Source organism: Schistocerca gregaria, chromosome 2 (assembly GCF_023897955.1).
Source record: "Schistocerca gregaria isolate iqSchGreg1 chromosome 2, iqSchGreg1.2, whole genome shotgun sequence".
NCBI classification, from domain to species: Eukaryota; Metazoa; Arthropoda; class Insecta; order Orthoptera; family Acrididae; genus Schistocerca; species Schistocerca gregaria.
Window position 1 is genome coordinate 1,017,628,712 of NC_064921.1, and position 19,358 is coordinate 1,017,648,069.

The 19,358-nt window shown below is 44.7% G+C and overlaps 1 protein-coding gene across 1 annotated transcript in view; it reads right to left on the reverse strand.

Annotated features, from left to right (window-relative positions):
• LOC126335512 (serine protease snake-like) overlaps positions 1-19,358 on the reverse strand; it is a 205,031-nt gene that overhangs the window by 73,972 nt on the left and 111,701 nt on the right. Inside the window, exon 4 of the mRNA XM_049998867.1 lies at positions 6,961-7,121. Within this exon, the coding sequence (XP_049854824.1) occupies positions 6,961-7,121 (161 nt within the window). The remainder of the gene's footprint in view (positions 1-6,960; positions 7,122-19,358) is intronic.

Here is a 19,358-nt window from a genome sequence, read left to right on the forward strand (position 1 = left end):
GCTTTTCAAGTCACAGACAACTCCTTGCAGAGGTCATTGTTTTTCTCTTTGGCCTACCCAAACACGTTCTTTCTACTCTGCAAGTTGGCACTGTTGTCCGATACTGTGGCTCTCTCTTTCCAGGAGATATGCCTTTTACTGACAAACTGTTATTCCCAAAGCTACCATGTGGTCGCCTCTTGGCTGGAGTTTCACCAGTACCATAAACAGCCTGGTCAATCATATCATCCCTGGGTAACAGACTTGCTGGGTCTCAGCCCTCGATGCAGTTTTACGTGCACCAATCAGCAAAGTAAGGCTTCGTATGCAGACTCCCTGATCCGGGATGTGGTAGTTCAGCTGGCTCCTGATCCTGAGGTCCATATTGCAGCATTAAAACCCGACAACTCCTCCTTGGAAGAGATTTTCAGCATTGCCCACACTCCTTTGAAATTGCTCAAGCGGCCAACGAGCTTCTTATGGCGCGAGCACAGGTGGCGGCAATAACGGCAGGTTCTGCCCTCGTGACGTCTATGTGGCCTAGCTGACAGAGGCCAGCTGTTGGGACTCCTCATTGTCTGACTTCTCAATGGCAGCGGCACATTCCGTTGCCCCTCGTCGCTGGTCGCACGGCCCATTTCCATCTTGCCCACAGTGCCTTACTGCACATTCACGGGATGATTGTCCCCACCTCTGAAAAACGTGCACGCTGTGTAACAAGGAGGGCCACATCTGATTGGTTTGTCATAGTTGCTCGACTCACTCCAGTCCTGCCCCTCCAGGATCTCAAGATACAGTCCATGCTCTACAATCGGTCATCCCACACGACGACCCATCAGTGTGGAAGCTTCACCTCACATTTCGCATTTTCACTGAGGATGTCAGTTTTCAGGTCGACACTGGGGCCACCGTCTCCCTGATTAATATGGCGACACATACCTGGCTGGGCTCTCCTGAGCTGTCACCTCCCTCTCGCTGTTTGGTCACCTATGGAGATGGTTCCATTCGCCTATGTGGGCAGTTTGTCGTCCAGGCAACGTAAAAGTGAGTTCCCCAGCTCTTTACCCTCTTTGTTGTCAACCATCTATCAGCTTTGAATATTTTTGGCCTGGATGCGTTTCAACTGTTTGGCTTTTCAATTTCTGACAAAGTTAAGGTCGTTTCCACGCCTGCTCCTTTTCAGGACTTGGACGATCTGTGCTCCACTTCTGCATCGATGTTTGCAACGGGTCTTGGATGTGCTTCCAGCATTCAGGTGCACATCACCCTAAGGCCGGATGCACAGCCTTGCTTTTTCCAGGCCCGGCCCCTTCCAATGGGACCCTTGGGCTGTGTGAGGACTTCGGCACTGCAGTACTACAGTCAATGCTCATTCCCTCATTGACACTTACCCCATTCCCTGACAGGAAGTCCTCGCCAAGCTTGCCAGGGGAGAGTATTTTTCAAAGATTGACCTGGCTGAGGCATACCACCGGTTGCCCTTGGATGCCGAATCTCAGAACATCATGGTTACCAACACACTTTTCAGATTGTATAAGTATAAGCGCCTTCCCTTTGGTGTCTCTTCGGCACCAGCCATTTTCCAGCAATTCTTGGAGCAGTTTACACATCCTATCCCCATCTGTGTGAATTATCTGGATGACATCTAAGTCACCGGGCATTCCCGCCAGGAACATTTGCAAAACCTCAGAGCCTTATTTCTCGCTCTGCAGTCTGCTGGTTTACGCTGTTGGCTGTACAAGTGTTGGTTTTTCAACTGGAAGTGGAATACTTAGGCCACTGGCTTCGCAAAGATGGCATTCGCCTTTCAGGTGATAATTTCGCGGCCATTGAGGCCCTTCCTCATCCCAACGACTTGTCTGAACTCCAGGTGTTTTAGGGCAATTATTACTTCAAGTTCTTGCCACAGGCTGTCTCCATTGCTCAACCCCTCAATCACTTGGCTGCTCACATTGCTGTGGCTACCTGCTATGATCCTGTCTTGTGACAGGTTCTCAACTACATGGTCCACAGGTGGCCCTCCTATGTTACTCATCAGATGCAGTCCGATTTCAGCCCCCAGCGCCAACTGTCCCACAGGCTCTCTGTGGTCGATGATGTCCTTCTGTTGTCCACGGAGTCGGATACCCATAGGGTGGTCATCCCTCTGGAATTGCAGCTTCATGTGTTCAGTTTGTTACACTGCGGGTGCCGGGGTATGTCCAATATGAAAGTTTTGGCACACCGGCATGTGTATTGGCCCAGCATTGATGGCGATATTGAGCGCCTGGTCCATTGGTGCACTGTCTGTGCGCATCACCAGGCAAGCCCCCCCAGTCGTTTGCACCCTGGCCTGTGCCTCGCCGGCCATGGGATCACATCCATATCGATTTTGCGCACCTGTTTTTGGGGTCCATGTAGTTACTCATTGTTGATGCCTACCCGAAATAACCATATGTTGTCCGCATGGCATCCACAACCACGGAGGCTACACTCACAGCCCTGGTCCAAGGTCTCATCATTGAGGGCCTACCACACATGTTGGTCTCTGATAATGGTCCCCAATTCACAGCATCCTCCTTCCACACCTTCTGTCAGGCCAACGGTATCAAACATATCCATAGCCCCCTTTCATCCAATGGCACGACAGAGAGGCTTGTCCACACTTTTAAACACCAGTGGTGGTCAACATGTCTCCAACCACGTCGGCCTCATCCTGTTTTTGAGTGCCTATTGCACTACACCAATTGACAGACTCGGTCCGGCAGAGCTCCTTCATGGGTGACAGCTGCGGACCCTGCTCCATTTGCTGACACCATCCCCTCCTGCCCCCACTCCAAGACCTTGCAGCGGCATGCCCCTGATATGGCTGTGTGGGTCCGCAAGTACATGTGCGAGGCGGGTTGGACACCCGCCATGGTCATCGCAGCTCATGGATCGGCTCTCATGGATACCTCGGGCATACCTTCCTCCCCCCAATATCAGTTGATGAGCCCAGGTCCTCTCCCCACTGCTGCCCACCTCGGCACCATTCGGGGCATTCCCACCCCTATGCACAAGTTTCAGGGGGGAGGGATCTGGTACTGCGTGCATCAGAATTTATAATCCCTACCAGATGACCAGAATTTGAATCCCCGCCAGATGTCATGGACGTCGAAGACCTAATGAGGGAGACATTTAAAGGCTATAAGGTGCTCCAGGGAAGGGTGCCACTTATGCTGCTGTAGAGCCCACTGATGCTCCTTAATTGGTTCAACGACTGCTGGCGACCACCAAGGGTCAGCCTTATGCCAGGGGCACCCTAAATAGCGAGGGATCACATTTTCTGCCGCAGAAACAATTGTAGTCACCTGCTCAACCATCACATTGGTGTTAACATGTGCGGGAGATTCAACGGTGACAGAAGAGGTGAAAGTTTCCCAGTCCACCTTGTTCACAGCCAATCTGGGCAGACTTCCATGGACCTGACGTTGAGCCAGTGACAGGAAGATGGGAAAGTGGTCACTACCACACAGGCCATCATTTGCTCTTCAGTGGAGAGATGGGAAAAGTCCTGCGCTGCAAATTGATAAATCAATGGCCGAGTAACTACCATGAGCCACAATGAAATGTGTGGCGGCCCAAGTATTTAAGAGGCACAGGTCGAGTTGTGACAGTAAATTTTCTGCATCTCTGCCTCAGCCAGTATGAACTGTGCCACCCCACATGGGGTTATGGGCGTTAAAATCTCCCAAAAGTTGGAAGGGTTTAGGGAGTTGATCAATCAGTGCAGTGCATTCAAGGGTACTGCACCATCTGCAGGAAGATACATACTGCAGACAGTTATTTCCTGCGTCATCCTTATTCTGACAGCCACAGCTTCAAGAGGGGTTTGAAGGGGCACAGTTTCACTACAGACTGAGTTTAAGACATAAATGCAAACTCCACCTGACACTCGATTATAGTCGCTATGGTTCCTGTAATATCCCTTGTAGCCACACAGGGCAGGGGTCCGCATTGCCAGGAACCAGGTTTCCTGGAGTGCAATGCAGATAGCAGGTGTAAAGCTTAAAAGTTGCCTTAGCTCAGCCAGGTGGTGGAAAAAACCACCGCAATTCTACTGGAGGATGAAGTCATCGTGAGACTGGGAAGGCATGGAACATTCAATGAGGTTGTTTATGCCTCAGAGTCACCTGCTGCCAGCAACGTATGGCCTGAGCAGTCTATATCCATTGTGCCTGAGGGTATGGCGAGATCTAGGTCCTCAGCGGACGCCAAAATCTCCACCCCACCCTCTGACACAGAGCTTGTGGGTAACACTGGTGTGGATGCCCTCGCAACTTCCTTGGTCGTAGGGGTTTTCCTTTTGGATTTCTCTTGCTGCTGCTTGAGTTTCCCTAGCTGGGGGGACTTCACTGATTCAGTCTCCGGGACTGAGGATGAGTGTAAAGCCCTACGACCAGCTGCTTTTGGGCTTTTCAGCCACTGGCGGGTGTCATCTTTCCCACTAGCAGAAGCCTGGGAAGGGAGTGACCCAAGGGATACCTTCCTAGTGAGAGAAGCTGAAGAAGACTTATGCTTCTCCAGCATAGAAGTGGGGATGGACATCCCTGATTGTGTGTGTGTGTGGGGGGGGGGGGGGGGAGGGGGGGGTGTTCTGCTCCCAAAGTAGGTGGTACAGGAGCAACAGGGAGAGAAATGCCCCCCACCATCAAGGGGGCAGGTGTAGTCTTCCAGCTCTAAGATGTGACTGGGGTAGGTGGAGCTGATGGTGCCAGAACTGTTGTAGCAGTGGCATAAGACGATGTCATACACACAGGATCAGGCACTCGAATTTTCTCTTAGCCTCAGTGTAGGTCAGTCGGTACAGGGTCTTGTACTCCATGATTTTCCTTCCTTTTGAAGAATCCTGCAGTCTGCCAAGCAAGGTGAATGGTGCTCTCCGCAGTTGACAGAGATGGGAGGGGGGACATGGAGAATGGGATGTGATGGGCGTCCACAATCTTGACATGTGATGCTGGAAGTACAGCGGGAAGACATATGGCCAAACTTCCAGCACTTAAAGCACCTCATCAGGAGTGGATTATAGGGCTTTACATCACAGCAGCTCATCATCTTAACCTTCTCGGGCAATGTATCAGCCTCGAAGGCTAAGATGACAGCACCGGTGGCAACCTGATTATTCATCAGATCCCAGAGGACACGCCAGATGCAATGTACACCTCGCCGCTCTAAATTGGCGCACAGCTCATCGTCAGACTGCAAAAGAAGGTCCCTTTGAAATATGATACCCTGGACCATATTTAAGCTCTTATGGGGTGTGATGGTTACAGAAACATCCCCCAGATTCCCTTGGCTGGGCAGAAGATGCTGTTTCGATCAAGACTGACACAGATCTCATTTAGGACCAGTCCCCCACATCCCCAAACTTGTCCTCTAAATGCTCAACAAAAAACTGAGGCTTCATCAGCATGTAAGATTCCCTATCAGCTCTTGAACAAACAAGGTACCATGGCAAATAAGATCCGTTGCCATCTTTAGCCTGACGTTCCACCCATGGTGTGGCCAGGGAGGGGAACAATTTCGGGTCATATTTCTGTGCGCTGAATTGAGCTCATGAACATTTAGAGTCTGCTGGTGTTTTACCACCAGCAAGAGATGATGGACTATGTTTCATCAAGTGTTATCCACCCTGATGTCACCCACTCTGATTAGGGGACCTCCTCACGGGTGCCACCCAGCCACAGCAAAGGCGACCTGGCAGGATGGCCATTGCCGAGAGTCCCGATGCCCCAGGGGAATGTGTGTCTACCCCTTGGCATACGTGAGAGTTAATGGCACAGGCATCAGCAGAGCATTCCCTGTGTGGTCAGGGGTCTACAACCAACAGGGTACATGGCAGCCTCACCACAACAGACTGGCTACCGTGCTGGGTATCAGGTGCAAAAAAGTCCATAGTCATCGTTGACACAGAAAGCAACACTGCATAGTGTTTGGTGAAAAATGCACCCAGAAAGGTTTCTTGCCCAAGAGATAGAGATTGGGCAGGACTGCAATGTGATGATGAGAAAGTGGGCCAAACCCTCAATGTATGGCCACAATGCACCATGTAAGGCGCCCTTCCCCAATTGGCTCGCTCTTCCGGAAAATTTTGAAGAATGGAGGTCAAACCCTACAGGGGACCATCACATAAAAGACAAAACTTGTGAAACTCCTTTTAGTGACCTCTTACAACAGGGAAGGAATACTCGGGCCTATTCTTACCCCCAGACCTGCAGGAGGGTTCAGCAGTAGATAGACCATGAATGTGGGGGATGTTGGCGTAGGGGGATTAAATATGATGTTCACCCTAATGACTGTATGCTGAGCTTTTAAAACAACCAGTTCAGTGTTAATGTAAAATGCCTTAGTTCACATATGAAAGAATGAGAAATTCTGGTAGCATGTTCCATTATTTGTATTTGATGTAAGAGATTCTTATATTGTAAACATTTTATTAAAATCATTTACTTATAAATTCTGATAATGACTCTGTATAGTAACAATTTATGATTTTCACTTCTTACTTTGTTGAATAGTACAGTTAATTGCTGATCTGGAAGATATTCTTTATTACAGTTACTCACCGTGAAGGTGCTACTTCTTTATTTTCATTTTTCCTGCATAAATATAACACAAAAGTTAATTCAATCAAAGGTAAAGTTTACTTGAGAAAGCTATAAAATTACAAAAAGATACAATGGCCAGCTGACACCTGCACAAAGCAGAACAATTTAATTACTGCCAACAGATACACTTGAAAGTGAAAACACTTACCTTAGTTTGCTCTCCAGCCTATCCCATTTTTTCCACCTGTGAAAGTAACTAAATGTTCTACAAGTTTAGATTAGTGTTTTCCCTTCTGAATGTATAGGAATTCTGCCTTGTGAAATTAAGTACTGGCCAGACAATCTATGTCTTTGCAATTTTACACGAAAAGTTAATTTAAAATACAGAGCAAGAATTAACTACTTGCATATTTACCATATGAGGAAACTCTCCTACATCAGTGTCCTCCCCTCCAACAATTAATGGCAGATTCTCAAAATCACATTTGTCCACTTTTATAATTAGTGGATCAGCATCTGGAAGGAGTGGTAGAGCTTCAAATATATCTTGCACTGACCTTGTATACTCATCACATTCTGAAAAGAAGAATTTAGAAAAGTTTTTTGCATACATAATCTCCATGAAAATGTGATAAATTTGGGTGGTAGACAACTTGACTACAATCCATGTAGGACAGCACATCAAATTAAAATTATATTTTGATTTACCTTGGGTTATAAAGAAGTGTACCAAAATATAATGCTGACATCTTCAGCATGCAAGGTAACAGTGCACATGAAGTGACAAGGTATCAACTGCCTAGTACCTTGCTGCTTAACAGAGCTATGTTGGAGTCTCCCACTTGTTCTTACAGCACTCTTGACATCAATACATGTTTCTTCTTTACTGGGTATTCTTTTGTTAGAATAAATATACAATACAAAACTTCCTAGCAGATTAAAACCGTGTGCTGGACCGAGACTTGAACTCGAGACATTTGCCTTTCTCAGGCAAGTGCTCTACCAACTGAGCGACCCAAGAAAGACTCACGCCCCGTCCTCACAGCTTTACTTGTGCCAGTACCTTGTCTCCTACCTTCCAAACTTTACAGAAGCTCGCCTGTGAACCTTGCTGAACTAGCACTCCTGAAAGAAAGGATACTGCAGAGACAAGGCTTAGCCACAGCCTTGGGGATGTTTCCAGAATGAGATTTCAACTCTGCAGCGGAGTATGCACTGATATGAAACTTCCTGGCAGATTAATCTGTCTATATAATTGACATAAGTATTCACTGGAGTGTTTTCAGACTACTGATAATAGTAACACATTCACTATTGTAAAAATACTGTCTTTGAATGATTTACTATACATGCACATCACACAGAGAGAAAAATTTCAAAACTCCTGCAGTCTGCAATGTTCCAACCTAAAACAATGATAATTTCTAAACTTAAGTACCCCAGTTTTATAGGCCTGTTTTTCTGATTCCAAATATTCCTAATTCTACTAGAATAACTTGTTAGTTGTTTTATTACTCAATTGGAAAATTGGAATGAGATATTGAATGACTTATTTAAGTGAAAGAGCTTCACAAATTGAGCAACTCAACAGTGCATTAGTCCACCTCTGGCCCTTACGCAGGCAGTAATTCAGCTTGGCACAGTCCGCAGCTCGTGGTCTCGCGGTAGCGTTCTCGCTTCCCGAGCACGGGGTCCCGGGTTCGATTCCCGGCGGGGTCAGGGATTTTTCACCTGCCTCGTGATGACTGGGTGTTTGTGTCGTCTTCATCATCATCATCAATCATCCCCATTACGGTCGGAGGAAGGCAATGGCAAACCACCTCCACTAGGACCTTGCCTAGTATGGCGGCGCGGGTCTCCCGCGTCGCTCCCCTACGCTCGGTAAACGGAGTATGGGACTCATCATCATCATCATCATCATCATTGATTGACAGAGTTGTTGGATGTCTTTCTGAAGGACATCATGCCTAATTTTGTCCAATTGGTGCATTAGATCATCAAAATTCCAAGACTGTTGGATGGCCCAGTCCATAATACTCCAAACATTCTCAGCTGGATAGAGAGATCTGGCAACCATGAAGGTCAACAAAATAGTTCATAGAATGTCAGTGAAATACCACTGTGCTTCAAGGGTGCTGTAGATGGCAAAGGGATGCTGCTACGACAAGAAATGGCACCCCAGACCATTACTCATGGTTGTCAGGCTGTCAAGCATGTAACAGGCCGTTTATTATCCCACCACTCTTCATGACATCTCCAGACACATCTTTGCCCTGGAATCTCACTGACTGGAGTAGAACTGTCATCAGTGATTAGTCATGCTTTGAATGAAGTCCCAATGAACAGCAAATATGTGTGGAGATGCCCCAGAAATGGTAGGATAGAAACCTGACTCAACCGACATATGTCCTGACAACCAGGTATAATAGTCTGGGGTGCCATTTCTTTTTGTAGCAGGTCCCCTTGGTTATCACCCACGGTAACTTTACAACACAATGGTACATCAATGATATTCTATGCACCAATTAATTGTCCCTCATGACAAGCCATCTGGGCTTAGATTTAAGTAAGATAATGTCTGCCCACACACAGCAAGAATTTCTACTGCTTTTCATCATGCTTTTCAAAGCCTACCTTGGAAAACAAGGTCGCCAGATCTCTCCTGAACTGAGAACATTGAGAGCATTATGAGCAGAGTCCTCCAACTGACTCAGGATTTTAGTGACCTAACATACCAATTGGGCAGAACTTGGTGCAACATCTCTCAGGAGGACATCCAACAACTATTAATCAATGCCGAGCTAAGTAACTACTTGCATATGTTCTATAGGTGGACCAACATGTTATTGACTTGCTCAATTTGTGAAACTGTTGCTCCTTACATCATATAGTTATCCTGATATTTTAATCACTTGTTTGTCTCTACACGGACATCAAATTTATTGATTTCCATACCATTCAGATAATCACTTTGTGGTGCATAGTTTTTTACCTTCCTTAGAATGTATACTATTTTCTAGTTATGCAGCTTTTTGTTAAATACATTTGCTTCTTTGCCTGATATATCTATGTTTGTCCTCTGATTTTCCAATTTTTTATGTCAATATTCAAAATGTAATTAGAAAATGATTTTTAATCTTTCACACAGCTATTAACAGGCTTGATATACAAAGACACAGTCAATTGTTAGTTCTTACTCATTGTGAGAACAACATGTAGCCAATATGTTATGAAACTGGGCCTAACTGACTAGTACTCAATCTATGTTGCGTGATGCAATTTTCAGTGGGTCTAGTGAACACACAAATCCATTCATTAAGTCATTGTTGTTGTTTTTTTCAGTCTGAAGACTGGTTTGATGAGGCTCTTCACACTACCCAACCTTGTGCAAGACTCTTCATTCTAGAATAGCTACTGCAACTTATATCCATCTGAATCAGCATTCTGTATTCATCTCTTGGATTCCCTTTAAGATTTTTAGCCCCATCCCCTCTCTTCCACACACACATTTCGATTTCTCTCCAGTACTAAACTGGTCATCCATTAATGTATCAGAATATGCCCCATGAACCAATCCCTTCTTGCCAATTCTATTCAGTACCTCCTCATTGGTTACATGATCTATCTACCTAACCATCATGATTCTTTTGTAGCACCACATTTCAAAAGCCTCTATTTGATTCTGGTCTGAACTGTTTATTGTCCATGTTTCACTTCTATTCAAGACTCACTCCAGACAAATACCACATAACAGACTTCTGGACACTTAGATCTATATTCAGTGTTAAATTTCTCTTCTTCAGAAACACTTTTTTGCATTACTGGACTACAATTTATATGCTCTCTAATTTGGCCAACATCAGTTATTTTGCTGCCCAAATAGGAAAACTAGTTTCATTGACTTGTTTCATAATCTAATTCCTCCAGTATTGCATGCTTTAATTTGACAAAATTCAATTCCCCATGCTTTGCTTTCGTTAATGTTCATCCTATCATCTCTGTTCAAGACACCACCTATTCTGTTCAACTGCTTTTCCATGCCCTTTTTATCTCTGACAATCAGAATGTGACAAGCAAAACTCCAAGTGTTCATTTCTTCTTCTGAACTTTAATTTCTGTTCCATTTTTTTCTTTGATTTCCTTTACTGCTTGCTAAATGTACAGATGGAATAACATTGTGGATAAGTTATAACCGTAGCTCCCTTTCTTCCAGTCACAGCTTCCCTTTCGTGCCCCATTGACTCTTATAGCTGTCATCATGTGTCTGTACAAGTTATAAATAGGCTTTGACCCCCTACATTTTATTGCTGATTCCTCCGGATTTTCAAAAAGTGTACTCCAGTCGAAACTGTCAAAAGCTTTCTCCAACTTTAAAAAAGCTTTAAATGTAGATTTGACTGTTGTCAGCCTATCTTCTAAGATAAGTTGTAGTGCCAGTGTTGCCTCACAAGTTCATACATTTCTCCAGAATCTGAACTGATCTTGTCCAAGATCAGCTTCTACCACTTTTTCTATTCTTCTGTAAATAATTGATGTTAGTACTTTGCAACCATTACTTACTAAACTGATAGTTCTCCAATATTCACAAGTCAGCACTTGCTTTCTTTGCAGTTTGAATTATTACATCCTTCTTAAAGTCTCAGGGTATCTTGCCTGTCTCATTCATCATGCACTCCAAGTGGAATAGTTTTCCTATGGCTGGCTTTCCCAAGGATATCAGTATTTCTGAGGGAATGTTGTCTACTTTAGGGACTTACATCTTTCAGTGGTCTGCCAAATTATTCTTGCAGCATCATATCTTCTACCTGATCATCTACATCCTCTTTCCTTGCCTTCAAATTCATTTCCCTTGTGCAGTTCCTCTACACAATCCTTCCACCCTTCATCTCTTCCTTCATTGCTTACAGTACTGGTTGTCCATCAGAGCTTTTTACATTCATGCAGTTGCTTTTCTTTCCCAATGTCTAACTTTTCTATAGGCAGTATCTGTCTTTTCCCTACTTACCTATGCTTCTACATCAACATTATGAAAAGGAGAGATTGTTACTGAGTGTACCAATGGTGCAGGTATAGAGTCTTTGACTAGTAGTCACAACATCCTGGGTACTGGGTTCAAACTTAGACACTTCTTAAATTTTGAATAAAAATCATCATCAGTTGTAGCCAAAGACTTGTGGCATAAGAAGTCACCCTCATTTTGCTGGCAGCATTGTCGAACAAGGTGGAGTTGCAGACAGGGGTTCAGAGCACTCTCTTGTCCTTGAGGTGGGAAACAACCTAAAAGGTGGAAGAATCAACAATAATGAACAATATGAGGATGCAGAAGGCAATGGAAACCACTACATTAAAGACAAATAATGTGTATCCACAGGACATGTGGAGTGTTATTGGAAAAGTGTAACGTTGATCTCTGTGGTGGCGTGAGATTCTAGACTAGGCCACCATTTGGAGCTCCAGGAAGGGATTGCCAATGCTTAGATGACTATGAGGAAAAGACTGAATAACCAATAAAATCATAACATTCTATGAATTAATGCATAAAATGTCAGAAATTTGAACGTGATAGGGAAAATAGAAAAACAGAAAAGAGAAATTGTGACGTTCGACTGCTTATTTCTTCACTGATTGTCCTTGGTGTCAACGAACTGCATTGCTACACTGGCTGAAAAACAGGGGGTGGAAGTTCAACACTGACTACTTTAAATGATGTAGCTGACAGGTGCACATTTGCGATTCACAGTTCAATACATTCCCTGTTCTGAGCCCCCCAATAATACACAGTGCACTATTGTTTGACTTTCGGTAAGTCTCATTACATCTACATCTACATCCATACTCCGAAGCCATCTGATGGTGTGTGGCAGAGGGTATCTTGAGTACCTCTAGTGGTTCTCCCTTCTATTCCAGTCTTGTATTGTTAATGGAAAGAAAGATTATCGGTATACCTCTGTGTGGGCTCTAATCTCTCTCATTTTATCCTCATGGTCTCTTCGCGAGATATACATAGGAGGGAGCAATATACTGCTTGACTCCTCGCTGAAGGTATGTTCTCGAAACTTCAACAAAAGCCCATACTGAGCTTCTGAGCGTATCTCCTCCAGAGTCTTCCACTGGAGTTCATCTATCATCTCCGTAACGCTTTCGCCATTACTAAATGATCCAGTAACAAAGCGCGCTGCTCTCCGTTGGATCTTCTCTATCTCTTCTATCAACCCTATCTGGTACGGATCCCATACTGCTGAGCAGTATTCAAGCAGTGGGCGAACAAGCGTACTGTAACCTACTTCCTTTGTTTTCAGTTTAAATTTCCTTAGGATTCTTCCAATGAATCTCAGTCTCGCATCTGCTTTACTGACGATCAACTTTATATTATCATTCCATTTTAAATCACTCCTAATGCACATACTCCCAGATAATTTATGGAATTACCGGCTTCCAGTTGCTGACCTGCTATATTGTAGCTAAATGATAAGGGATCTTTTTTTCTATGTATTCGCAGCACATTACACTTGTCCACATTGAGACTCAATTGCCATTCCCTGCACCATGCGTCAATTCGTTGCAGATCCTCCTGTATTTCAGTACAATTTTCCATTGTTACAACCTCTCGATATACCACAGCATCATCCGCAAAAAACCTCAGTGAACTTCCGATGTCATCAACGAGGTCATTTATGTATATTGTGAATAGCAATCGTCCTACGACACTCACCTGTGGCATACCTGAAATCACTCTTACTTTGGAAGACTTCTCTCTATTGAGAATGACGTGTTGCGTTCTGTTATCCAGGAACTCTTCAATCCAATCACACAATTGGTCTGACAGTCCATATGCTCTTACTTTGTTCATTAAACGACTGTTGGGAACTGTATTGAACGCCTTGCGGAAATCAAGAAACACGGCATCTACCTGGGAACCTGTGTCTATGGCCCCCTGAGTCTTGTGGACGAATAGCACTAGCTGGGTTTCACATGATCGTCTTTTTCGAAACCCATGCTGATTCCTACAGAGTAGATTTCTAGTTTCCAGAAAAGTCATTACAGTCAAACATAATACGTGTTCCAAAATTCTACAACTAATCAACGTTAAGAGATATAGGTCTATAGTTCTGCACATATGTTTGACGTCCCTTCTTGAAAACGGGGATGACCTGTGCCCTTTTCCAATCTTTAGAAACACTACGCTCTTCTAGAGACCTACGGTACACCGCTGCAAGAAGGGGGGCAAGTTTCTTCGTGTACTCTGTGTAAAATCGAACTGGTATCCCATCAGGTCCAGCGGCCTTTCCTCTTTTGAGAGATTTTAATTGTTTCTCTATCCATCAGTCAATGTTTAGATATCTACCATTTTGTCATCTGTGCAGTGCAGTCTTCCTCTGTGAAACAGCTTTTAAAAAAAGGCATTTAGCATTTCGGCCTTTAGTCTGCCATCCTCTGTTTCAGTACCATTTTGGTCACAGAGTGTCTGGACATTTTGTTTTGATCCACCTAACGCTTTGACATAAGACCAAACTTTCTTAGGATTTTCTGCGAAGTTAGTACATAGAACATTACTTTAAAATTCATTGAATGCCTCTCGCATAGCCCTCCTCACACTACATTTCGCTTCGCGTAAATTTTGTTTGTCTGCAAGGATTTGGCTATGTTTATGTTTGCTGTGAAGTTCCCTTTGCTTCCGCAGCAGTTTTCTAACTCAGTTGTTGTACCATGGTGGCTCTTTTCCATCTCTTACGATCTTGCAGGTACTCTGAAATCTGATTTTTGTTACTTTCGCTAAACAGAAAAATCTTCCTACCTTATTTAATATTTCTATTTACGGCTGAAATCATCGATGCAATAACTGCTTTATGATCGCTGATTTCCTGTTCTGCATTAACTGTTTCAAGTAGTTCGGGTCTGTTTGTCACCAGAAGGTCTAATATCGCCACGAGTCGGTTCTCTGTTTAATTGCTCAAGGTTGTTTTCAGATAAAGCACTTAAAAAAATTTCACTGGATTCTTTGTCCCTGCCACCCGTTATGAACGTTTGAGTCTCCCAGTCTATATCCGGCAAATTAAAATCTCCACCCAGAACTATAACATGGTGGGGAAATCTACTCGAAATATTTTCCAAATTATACTTCAGGTGCTCAGCCACAGCAGCTGCTGAGCCAGGGGGCCTATAAAGACATCCAATTACCATGTCTGAGCCTGCTTTAACCGTGACCTTCATCCAAATTATTTCACATTTCGGATCTCCGTCAATTTCCTTCGGCACTATTGCACTTCTTATCACTATAAACACGCCTCCCCCTTCACTGTTCAACCTGTCTCTGCGGTAAACATTCCAATCTGAGTTTAGAATATCGTTACTGTTAACATCCGGTTTCAGCCAACTTTCTGTCCCTAGTACTATGTGGGTATTGTGACCGTTTATTAATGAGAGCAGTTCTGGGACCTTTCTATAGACACTCCTGCACTCCTGCAATTTACTATTAGCAGATTAATATTGTTATTCCCTGTTGCATTTTGCCTACTCTTACCTTGCCGCATCTCAGGAGGCGTTTTGTCGGGCCTAGGGATGGAATTCTCCAACCTAAAAAACCCACATGTGCACTCCACACGTACTCCGCTACCCTTGTAGCCGCTTCCTGCGTGTAGTGCATGCCTGACCTATTCAGAGGGACCCTACATTTCTCCACTCGATAGCGGAGGTTGAGAAATTTGCACCCCAGATCTCCGCAGAATCGTCTGAGCCTCTGGTTTAAGCCTTCCACTCGGCTCCAAACCAGAGGAACGCGATCGGTTCTGGAAACGATACTACAAATAGTTAGCTCAGATTCCACCCCGTGAGCGAGGCTTTCCGCCTTCACCAATTCCGCCAACCACCTGTATGAATTGAGGATGATCTCTGAACCGAGACGGCAGGAGTCATGGGTGCCGACATGAGCAACAATTTGCAGTCGGGTGCACTCAGTGCTCTCTATTGTCGCCGGCAGGGCCTCCTCCACATCTTGGATGAGACCCCCCAGCAAGCAGACAGAGTGAACACTGGCCTTCTTCCCCGACCTTTCCGCTATTTCCCTAAGGGGCTCCATCACCCGCCTAAGATTGGAGCTCCCAATCACTAATAAACCCCTCCCCCCATGTGCCTGCTCGGACCTTGCTGAAGGATCGGCCACATGTCCAGTCACAGTCAGAGCGGGTGATGCCACACGGCCAGCCTCCACATTGACCCTCTGCCTCGTGCGCCACGAATGCCACTGAACCCACCACTCCCCTTGGGGAGAGGGTGGCCCAACCATGCCCGGTACCCTCGAAGATGTCTTGACAGCAGGGACAGTGGGTGAAGCATGTAACACCTGGGGTGTACCATGCGACGCACCAGACTCCCCACTGCCACTACACTCCGAGGCAGCAGCCTGAAGACGGCTGACCGCGGCCATCAACACGTTCAGCTGTTCGCGAACAGTGGCCAGTTCCTCCTGCGTCCGTACACAGCAGTCACACATCCTCTCTGTCCTAAGAAATGAATTTATTGTAGAGAGTTAATCAACTTATAACTAGACTGCTAATTCACTAAAGGCAGCTGATAGTTGACTAAACTGAGGATACTACACACTTCTTGTAGAAAACAATGAAAATAGCACTACCTGTCTCTGGACTGTATTCAAATCAAACACTGACACTACTGGCACTGTGGCTGATTAAAGGGACTCCCTCTGATTGTATTCAAAACAAACACGAAATCTATGGAACACTATTACTAGCACTCGACAATTAAACCTTCCTAAAAGCAAAATCACATGGAAGAAGAAGTGACAAGTAAGAAAATTACAGTTAATACCTAAATTAATGTAGCTCGCTGCACAGCAACGTGACGCAGACGGCAGTTACAACTAGGTTGCAAGCAAACGTCAACATACTGCTACAATATTTTACTGTTGAACATCTATGAACAGTAAAAAACTTACCACACAGTTCTTGCCACATAATTTGGTACGTATTGAACAGTGTCATTGTTTTAACATGACCTAATTGTGTTACACTTATTTCAGTTAAGTTGATACATTGTTGTTGTTCTAATCAACAAAGGTTTCTTGTCTGAAACTCGGCCGTGGACTGACTGTCCTGGGACCACAAACTGGGATATATATACATAAAGAGGGTATATACAAGCGCAATGCATTTGGGGGTGATGTTATGGAATAGGAAGAGGATGTAGATGAAGATGAAATGGGATATATGATACTTTGTAAAGAATTTCACAGAGCACTGAAAGACATAAGTTGAAACAAGGCTCTGGGAGTGGACAGCATTCCATTAGAAATATTGATAGCCTTGGCAGAGCCAGCCCTGACAAAACTCTACCATCTGATGAACAAGATGTATGAAACAGTTGAAATACCCTCAGGCTTCAAGAATAATTTAATAAATCCAATCCCAAAGAAAGCAGGAGCTGACAGGTGCGAAAATTACCGAACTATCAGTTTAATAAGTCACAGCTGCAAAATACTAACGCGAATTCCTTACAGACGAATGGAAAAACTGGTAGAAGCCACCCTTGAGGAGCATCAGTTTGGATTCCATAGAAATGTTGCAACACATGCGGCAACGCGCAACTTATCTTAGAAGATAGATTAAGGAAAGGCAAACCTACATTTGTAGTATTTGTAGACTTAGAGAAGGCTTTTGACAATGCTGACTCAGATACTCTCTTTCAAATTCTAAAGGCAGCAGGGTAAAATACGGGAAGAGAAAGGCTATTTACAATTTGTAAAGAAACCAGGTGGCCTTTACAAGTCAAGGGGCATGAAAGGGAAGCAGTGGTTGGGAAAGGAGAGACACAGGGTTATAGGCTATCCTTGATGTTATTCAATCCGTATATTGAGTGAGCAGTAAAGGAAAAGTTTGAGTAAGAATTAAAATTCATGTAGAAGAAATAAAAACTATGAGGTTTGCCGATAACTTCTTTTTTTTATGGTTTTAGAGCATAAAACTGCTACGGTCGTAAGTGCCCATTCTGTGGCTTGGAGAAGGGTAAAAAACTGAATGTGAAATCGGCAGCAATGGGAGCGAAACTCAAGAAGGAGAGAAACTAAAAATGGAAGGAAATATTAGAGAACTGCTATGGAAGGGGGGTTTTATTCCCCAAAAAGGAGCTTCAAATGGCCTATGTCATCTCACTAACACTGATAAATGCCAGGACACAATCAGCTGAGCACATGTCATCTACTAAAATGGAAGGTATATCAGGCAACAACTGTAAACAGGCGTGTTGCAGATTAAAATGGGTGCACTGAAGTGAAAGGTGTCTCACTGTCCATGGTTGAGAGTAGTCAGGACAAAATGAGGGAGGATCACCAATTAAAAGATGTCAATGGCTAAAAAGACAGTGCCCTATCTGGTGTCTAGTTAAAATTACCTCCCCTCAATGACAAGGCCAGCAGGAACAGGTCCAAGCACAGGGAAGAGGTTTTATGTCTCATAATTTATAATCGGGAAGTGTAGCCCAATGTGTGTGCCGTAACCGAGTAACACGACGACATAAAAATGCTCAGATGATCAGCAAAGGAAACATGTGAACAGCAGGCCGAGGAAAAAAAACTGCAGCTTTGGCCGCTATATCAGCTGCTTCATTTCTGCGGATACCAACATGCCCAGGGACCCAGAGGAATGCCACAGAGACTCCCCCCAAGTAGAGCAAGTGGAGGCTGTCCTGGATCCAGTGGACCAGAGGGTGGACAGGATAAAGAGCTTGGAGCCTGAGAAGAGAGCTGAGCGAATCCAAGCATATAAGATACTCTAGCCACTTATAGCGATGGATATATTGGACAGCCTGGAGAACAGCTTATAGCTCCGCAGTAAAAACCAAACGCTGGTCAGGAAGCCGAAATCTATTAGGGGCATTGCCAACAATATAGGCACTCCTAACACCAAATGTGGTCTTTGAGCCGTCAGTGTAAATAAATGTGACATCCTCCATTTGTGCGCATAGAGCAGTAAATGACCAACGACAAACTATAGAGGGAGGGGGGGGGGGGGGTACCATCCCTGGGAAGCTGACAAAGGGCACAGAGAAGGCAGGTCCGGGGATGAAGCCAAGGTGGTACTGTACCCCCATTTGCCAAGAAAGTTTTAGGAAAGTGGAAGGAAAGAGAATGTAACAGTTGACAGAAGTGGACTCCCGGTGGTAGTAGAGAGGAAGGGTGGCCTGCAACCCTAAATTCAAGGAGGCATCGAAAAAAAAGGGCATGGGTCAGATGGGCAGGCATGGGAGATAGATGACTAGTGTAATGACTCAGGAGGACAACTAACCGATTGGACAGCGGAGGTTCAACAGTCTCAGCGTAAAGGCTCTTCACAGATGCTAAACTCAATCCATGGTGGTGGACAGAGTCAGGACACTAAAGAATACATGGACGTGCAGAGGAGTAAACTACACTTCCGTAGACCAATTTCGAGTGCACTAAGGCATGATAGAGGCGTAGGAGGACCACACAGTCTGCTCCCCAGGAAGTACCACTCAGAACACGTAGGGTGTTGAGGGATTGCATACAACGAGCCGAAAGATATGTAACATGGGAAGACCAGTACAGTTTTCTGTCAAACATAAGCCCCAAGAATTTGGCAATGTTGGTGAACAGAAGGTCGACAGGACCTAGGTGTAGAGATGGTGTACAATGCCAAAATTTTTCACAGACAGTCTTACTGGGAGAAAAGCAGAAGCCAGTGTCAGTCCTCCATGAGTGGAGGCGATCGAGACATCCTTGAAGATGTCGTTCAAGAAGGCTGGTACGTTGAGAGCTCTAGTAGACTGTAAAATCGTCAACAA